This window comes from Eutrema salsugineum, unplaced genomic scaffold (assembly GCF_000478725.1).
Source record: "Eutrema salsugineum unplaced genomic scaffold, Eutsalg1_0 scaffold_13, whole genome shotgun sequence".
Taxonomy (NCBI): Eukaryota; Viridiplantae; Streptophyta; class Magnoliopsida; order Brassicales; family Brassicaceae; genus Eutrema; species Eutrema salsugineum.
In genome coordinates, this window is record NW_006256885.1 from 6,156,556 (window position 1) to 6,164,284 (window position 7,729).

General features: G+C 32.9%; 1 protein-coding gene across 1 annotated transcript; it reads right to left on the reverse strand.

The window, feature by feature from the left end:
• Positions 1-1,700: 1,700 nt before the first annotated feature.
• LOC18023428 (SHUGOSHIN 1) lies at positions 1,701-4,528 on the reverse strand. The gene is made up of 13 exons (XM_024159280.1): positions 4,447-4,528; positions 3,893-4,080; positions 3,760-3,797; positions 3,557-3,665; positions 3,441-3,464; positions 3,280-3,348; positions 3,144-3,188; positions 2,982-3,042; positions 2,820-2,877; positions 2,635-2,721; positions 2,451-2,555; positions 2,245-2,328; positions 1,701-2,164 (listed from the first exon to the last, which is right to left on the reverse strand). Exons 1-13 carry the CDS (start codon positions 4,490-4,492, stop codon positions 1,888-1,890), a joined length of 1,191 nt encoding a protein of 396 aa, XP_024015048.1. The 5' UTR covers positions 4,493-4,528; the 3' UTR covers positions 1,701-1,887.
• Between the last annotated feature and the right edge of the window lie 3,201 nt (positions 4,529-7,729).

Sequence of the window (7,729 nt, forward strand, 5' to 3'; positions counted from 1 at the left end):
TAGTAATACAGTATTTAAGAGAAACATTTGGTTATTTTTCAGGCGGGTTTGCTCTTCTAAGTTCTTTAAATATCAAAACTTCATACTTTTAGTCATTGTTTTCGTTAAAATATAGTTACAGTATATAAAGTATATTTCAAATAATGGTTTATGTATTTATGATTTTCTTTTTTTTAAAAAAGAATCGATGTCGACATCTGCTGAATTGAATAAGATTTAATTTATGTATGTATTAAAGCTAGCGTTCGAATTTTTTTTTCCATGGGTGAATTACGTGACAATGTAATACACAATAATTGGAACCAACAAATTTTGAGGTTGCTTTAATTGGATTGTCGGAAATTGGAGTAATGTGGGCCCTATCAAATAACGAAGAAACAACGGTGCAACTGCAAGGCCTCAAATAGTAGATTAGATTGGTGGAAAAGTAGAATTAGGATGGATTCGTAAATACGTGCTATTCAAACTTTGATTATGTTTTTTTGTTTCGTATTGATTTATTACAATCACAGATCCACTAAACCATTTTCAGACGTATAGTCTTTTGTTTCTGATTGTTTTAGGAACATCTATTCTATTAAAACAGAAGCACATTTAGTGACTACATCCAAACACTCCTAAAGTTTTTCTTATAATATTTTATTTAATTTCCGAAAATTAGTTATTAATTTAGATATTTTTAGATTTCCTAAAATCTAGATCATCTTTAATTTAAATTTCAAATTATTAGAAATTTAATTAACTTTAGTTACAAAAATTTGCATTCAATTTAATTTAAATTCAAAAAATTCAAAAAAAATTATAACTAAATTTTATTACGAAAATTTAGATAATAATTTTAATACTTTAAAATTTCTTAAATAAAGGAGAGATTTAATTTAAAATTTTAAATTTAAATAATATTTTTATAAAAATGCATAGTAAATAAATATTTTATCTTTTTTTTATCATAATCAATTGGTCTAAAATATCAAATATTTGAGATTAATAAATATTTATATTATACAATAATATAATTGAGCTGATTAGAGTTATATATATATATATATTTAAGGTCCATGAGTTAATTTATTAAAACATGAAAGATATTAAGATGATTTGAGATAATTAAACTAACAGGTTAGCACAAATAATAAATAAATATCTTATTATATTTTTTTATAATCAATTGGTCCAAATATTCTATATTTTTTATAATCAATTGGTCCAAATATTCCATATTAGTAAATATTTATAGGGTTATACAATTATAATTATAGTCTTATACGGTTTAGTTTGTCAAAACATGTAAGATATTAAAAATGATTTAAAACAACTAAACGGATGGATTAACAAATTCATAGATATATAGATTTTTATGTGTAAATCTAAATCACATAATAACCAAGTTTATAATTAATATTAGACCCCCCTCCCTCCTTAATTAACGCATACTCGCTCTTCCTCCTAATATACAAATTTTCCTCCCCAAAATTAAAATATAATAACAATTTTTTGATTTAAAAAAATAAATAACAAAAACAAATTATATCTAAACAAAAAAAATAAATACAACTTATATTAGAAATAAAAAATAAAACTCTCGTGCGGACGCACAGGATTAAAATCTAGTTCTTTAGTTAAAAAACTCACACAGTACTAATATTTTTGTGTTCTACTACTCATGATCCTAATAACTTTTTTTCAGAACCAACCTTTCATAATATGTAAAACCAACTTATAAAGATTCAACCGTATACTTTCTAAACCGACTAATCTCCATCAAACCGAATCTATACACTTTCTAAAGAACAACCCAAAAATAAGAACAAAAAAGAAACCTAAAAACCAAACAAAGAAGCCAGATGAAGTTCCACGATAGGAATATAGTACTCTAGCATACATAAGTCAGAAGTCCCTTCGCATCTTCTCCTTAAGTGAGACTTCCTTGTATGATTTGATTTTTCCTGCAGCTTGCCTTAAAGGTCTTCCAACAGCAGTTTTTCTCATCTCATCTGCTTCATCGCCTCTTGGAATGATCTTCGATTCTCTTCTAAGCTCCACTAAAACTGAAGATGATACTTGACTAGACTCCTCAACAATGTCATCGTGCAAAGGAGGATCTGCGGATTCTTTGATGACTCTCTGAGGTTTAACCTCTGTAGATTGTCTTCTTGAAGAGACTCTGTCAAGTATACCATTTCGATAACAGTCTTAATTCTTTAATTTTACGGCATAGAGGAAATTTATCTATCACTACAAAACCTGCTTTTCCCGGTTATCTCTTTCGTGTCATGTGGTTCCACTGCTTCGGGCTTAGACCCGGTAGACTGATCACTCGCAGAGCATCTGAATTTGCATTCATAACGAAAACAAAAAAAGCAGAAGTGGCATAAGTGTTTACTTAGTTTATGAATAAGTTATCAATCAACAAGATTGGAAAAAAGAGAACATGTGGTGCTTCTACAAACCTGGCTTTTGCATCAATCTCTTGATCATCATATATACCACTCAAGTTTTCAGTCACGCTCAGCTCTTGGATATTAAACCTCCCAGACTGTCTTCTCAAAGAAACCCTGCGAAAAATAATATCGCATCTTAGCAACCTTCTTAAGGGTACATTAACTTTAAAGACGGCCTAACGCTTATGGAGACCTCCTCATGTTGGTTTTGGCTATTGGCTCTCCCGCTCTGCCAATATCTAATACTTCGGAATTTGCAGGATTCGTCCTTCCAGAAACTCTGATAATATAAAGGAAAGCAATAAATCCAGGACAACCAGATTTCCCAGATGACAGTGGATGAAACATCAAGCAGATTGAGCAAGAGAGAGAATGGACCTTTTATTGTTGGCTTTTTCATTTATCTGCAATGCGTTAACGTTGGAGCTCTCTGAAGCTGAAAATAGAGCGATAAAAGGGTAAGGGTATTAAACAGTTCCTAGGTTCCACAATGATAACCAAAAAGCTGACATTGTATACTCGACTGTTGCTTTTTCTTACCAGTCTTATGATTCTTGCCATTTAGACGAAAGTATTCGCAAGCCCCACCAGGAGTATTTGCCTGAAGGTCACAGTAATGCAGAAGAAAAAGTCTGAACAATGGACTCGAATGGTGATAATGACCTATTCCAGAGGTCCGCAAAAGCCAATTCTCATAAGTACCTCGTCTTCTGATGCGTGGCTGTGTGTACATGGAAGGTTTTGTTCCTGGAAAGAAAAGTTTGCAGCTTCTCAGCTATGTAACATTTTAGATAGTAATTATGGTCAACGGAAAATCACATACAAATTTAAAACAGACCTCAAGCAGCAATTTCCTGACCATGAGTAACCCATTCTTGCAACTAAGTTCGTGCTGAAGTGCCTTCAGCTGAAATGCACAGAAAATTCCAGCTGAGGAACTTATAATTAATGATCAAGCAAGCCTGTGTTTGAGCAACTTGGGTTCCAGAAAAGGCATACTTGGTCTTTGGTTGTATTGATCTCCTGCCAGGAAAGAATAATGATAAATAACTTTGTAACCATAGGGTTCCTAAAATGATATATCTAAATGAACCATATACAAAGTTGAGATGTACCGCCAAGATACGAGTGTTGGTTTGGGCAAGTTGCAAGTTCTGTTCTTGAACCTTCTGTAAGTTGATCCTAAATTTCTGCAGCTCACTTCCATTCCTCTTTATGATTTCACTGTAGTCACAAAACAACAATAAGCGTTAGCAACAAATTAACGTACACAAAACACTCTCACAAGTTTCATATTTTAGAACACGAAGGTTGATACTTTCTCTGGGCGAGGGCTTTCATCAGTCTCACGTTTTCCTGCAAAAACAAGTTGACAAATCGTTCTAATAAGTAAAGTCAAGGAATGTCAGAAACATTATCATGAGCTCAACAGGAAAATGAATAAGCAGTGCCTTTTGAAGTTTTTCAGTGTAATCCGTAGAAGACACCAATATAGCTTGTTGCTGCTGCTTCGGTCCCTGGTTCGTTAGAATGTTCTGATTCTGCAGGTTTGTGATATCCCCCAGTTTTCTCCTCTGTGCACTGTTCATCGGAGGTTCCAGAACCATTTTATCTCCTTTTGCTTTGTTAGTAGGAACACCTGCAAATTTCAACTGGAAAAAATCAAATAGATCATGGTAAAACTAGCATTATCGTGTATGAACAGTATAAAAAACTCAGAATCAAACCCTAAAAATCGACAACGAACAACGCCGTCCCCAGAAATTCCAAGCAAATGAGATTAAATCAACCGAATGCGAAGAGGAAGAGGAGCAATTGACAAAGGTACCACAACAGATTAAATTATTGACATTCGATTTACGATTGGGATCAAAACCATATGGAAATCCGATTGAAAGGATCTCTCGAGATGTGAACTCTCTCTACTTGGAATTAAAAACATAGAAATCAGGAAGACAAACACAGAACGCGAAGAGAGAAATAGTAAGCAAGACTAAATCCGAACCTTTAACGGCGTGATCATCGGCTTTAAGAACCGTCGCTCGCACCATTGTGAAGGCGGAGTAAAACCCTAATGGCTCTCGTCGCGACCGGGATCGAAATTGAATTCCGGAGGGAAAAAAAAGAAGATAGAGAGACAGGGAGAGCGAGTATACGAGGCTAAAACGGTAAAACCAAAACTTTTTGGGAATGTTCCGGTCAACGTTTTTTTTTTTGGGTTTGTATCTCACCAATCTGATTGGTATTAAAGAATATCAACAATTTGGTTCGGTTGAAGCTAAACCGGTTCGTTTGCTTTATTCAATCAATGACGTTAAAAGATTCGTGTGTTTTGTTTCGGTTGAATCTTTTTATAACTGTTTCCTTTGTTTTATTCAAAATTAGATTACAGAATCACAGAGAAGCGAATCAAATAAGATTTATCCAAGAATATGAGACGAGTCAAATCTTCCGCAAAGCAGCGTTCGTCGTCATGGTCGATGCCACAGGAGTTTGCAGAGCTCTGCCGGAATCTCTCCTCCGATTAAAATCAACGTGCAAGCAATGATACACTCTCATCACCGAAAATAGATTCATCAAAAAGCTCTTGCATCGCTCCCCATAACCATTCTTAAGAGTCGTTGAGACGGTGCACAAATCATGGATCCAGTGACTGGAACAACTTCAGTTTCACCAATCCCAAACGCGTTTCAAGGTCCATATGAGATTTTTACTATGGTTCACTGCGATGGACTCATGCTTTGTATGTATGGTGATCAGAGTCTCGGACTCAAAGACGTTCACCTCACAATTTGGAATCCGTTAACGAGAATGTATATGCACCAATTCATAGCTGTGCCTAATGATATAGAACGTATATGCGCCAATTCATACAAAACTAATAATATTATTGTCCAAATTTCCTACAAAACAACTAATAACAAATATCATTACAATAAAATAAAGATAAGAATAAAAGCCAAAAAATATATTCTAAAACACAAACTTTTTCCATCTTTTTAGAAATTGCTAACTAATTTTTTTTTTTAAAACACCATTAACCAAACTTTTAACCAGATTTGTTTCGAGAGACTAGATAGTCAAGCTATTTAATATCTCTTGATACATATTCGAATGAAGATAAAACTCTATCAAATTCGACCAAACTCACTTGATTGTCTCTAAATTCATTAAATTCATAAGACTACAATATATATCTAAATTTTCAAATCATACTTTCTTAAAGTTGACAAATTAGTCATTTATTTGACATTTGTTTGTAATTTATTTTAAATCACAAATTAAGTTAAATTTAACATTAGATGAAATAAATTTATAATTTGTTGTGGAAAAAAATTGCAAGTTTTCAAAACTTCAACGATGAAGAAGAAGACAAGTTAAGGGAGAATTGTAAATTTAGGATATATTTTGTAAACAATTGTCCCTATAAAACTTTTTGGAATTTTGTCACTTTTAGACTTAATTACCCTTTAATTAAGGATTATATTAATTTCAGAAATTCGAATTTAATGTTTAAATTTTTTTAAAAATTTGAAAATATCAAATAAAGAAATAAATTAATTCTCGAAAATCAGTTATGGAAACTTTTAATTTTTAAAAAATTATTTCCACAATATGTAGAAAACGTATTCTACATTCTACAATTTTATAGAATATGCTTTCTAGATATTTTTCTACAATCTACGAAATCTAAAATTGATGTTCTATATGTTGTTCTTCATTCTACGATATTTATAGAATATGTATTCTATAGATTCTTCATCGTTATACAGCTTATGGAATATATATTCTACATTTTACTAGAATGTGTATTCTGTTATAACACATATCATATATGGACTCTTATACCGGCCCATTAGGCCCATCAGGGCATTGTACTTAACCTAGATTCCCTATGTACTTTATATATACATTCCAGTGATTAATAAAGTTTCTAAGTTTTCACAACACGTTATCAGCACGATAAGACTCTCTGAGCGAAAAACCCTAATAAATCCGGCCACCACCAAAACCCTAAAAGCAAGTCGAAACTTAAAAGACGCATATCTTCCAAACCGTGAGGAACCAGAAGACGATCTACATATCAAATCGAAGCCCTCGACGAGACGAATCTACTGGTGAAAACCGTTTGTCGATCCAACGTCGGACGCGCCCTCACGCACACTTACAGTACACGACGATCAACCGAAAAAAAAAAAACCAGATCCGAGTTTTTCCTTCTTCAACCAGCAGCTTCTCCAGTTTTGGTGATCAATCCTTGGAATTTGTAGCGGCTAACTGAGGTCTATTAGCTCCCAGTTTCATTAGCCTGTCAGAAATCCAAAGGTGGAAAAGGTATCTTCTAAAACTGAGAGCCATAGAACCTGTTGTTTAAACACTTCAAAACCCTATAAAAAAAAAAAAAAAATCGATCTCTAATTGATTGAAAGTGTTTGATACTCTGATGATTGATTGATAACTTGTTGATTGATTGTTTAAATTACAAGTTTATGCATGTTCAAAGGTTTTAAACTCGTTTTATAAAACCCTAATCTACAAAAACCTAACAACCGTTTTTGGCCATGTTTATGGCATTAACCTATTCGATTTTCTTCATGTTTAATAAGCTTGTTGCAGCTTATTTTGATTGTTGATTCTCTTGCTTGAATAAACTAAGAAAATCAACCCTAAATCCTAAGCTTGATTCACGATTTTGTAATCTTCAAAATCGTAAGTCATAATGCTTAAACCCTAGTCCTTTTCACGTGATTTCTTTGTTGTCCTTGTGAAATTATTAAAACCATCGACCACAGATCCTATAGATCTCGAAATCACATCCAAAATATGTTTTCCAAACCGTTAAAACCCTAGATAAAACCCTAATCATATTCGGCTCCCCTAGGGTTCCTCCTAAACCGCCTAAAACCGGCTAAACCTGGTTCTCATTAACCGAAATTATATTCGGCTTTAACCGATTAAATCACAGCTATTAAACCGACATCATGTTCGGGGTAACTAAAACCATACCCTTTAAAATTTACTATTTCCGAGAAAGTTCCCTCTAATAGAAAGTTTCCTCATATAAAAACTTTCCTCATATAGAAATTTTCCCGACATAGAAACTTTCCTCATTTAGAAAATTACCCAAATTAGAAACTTTCCAAATTTAGAAACTTTCCTAAAATAGAAATATTCTCAAAATAGAAAGTTTCATCATCAGCATTCAAAATTTTCTCAAAACAATCCCTAACAAAATCAATCTCATGTTTCAGATGTCAAACATTCAGAAATGTGAATTCGAGGCCCTT

Coding starts and splice junctions, on each gene's coding strand:
- LOC18023428 (XM_024159280.1), bottom strand. CDS start 4,492: ATGGTGCGAGCGACGGTTCTTAAAGCCGATGATCACGCCGTTAAAG. Junction 3,465..3,556: donor CCAACACTCGTATCTTGGCG/GTACATCTCAAC, acceptor CTTTCCTGGCAG/GAGATCAATACAACCAAAGA. Junction 2,878..2,981: donor TGGCAAGAATCATAAGACTG/GTAAGAAAAAGC, acceptor CTCTATTTTCAG/CTTCAGAGAGCTCCAACGTT.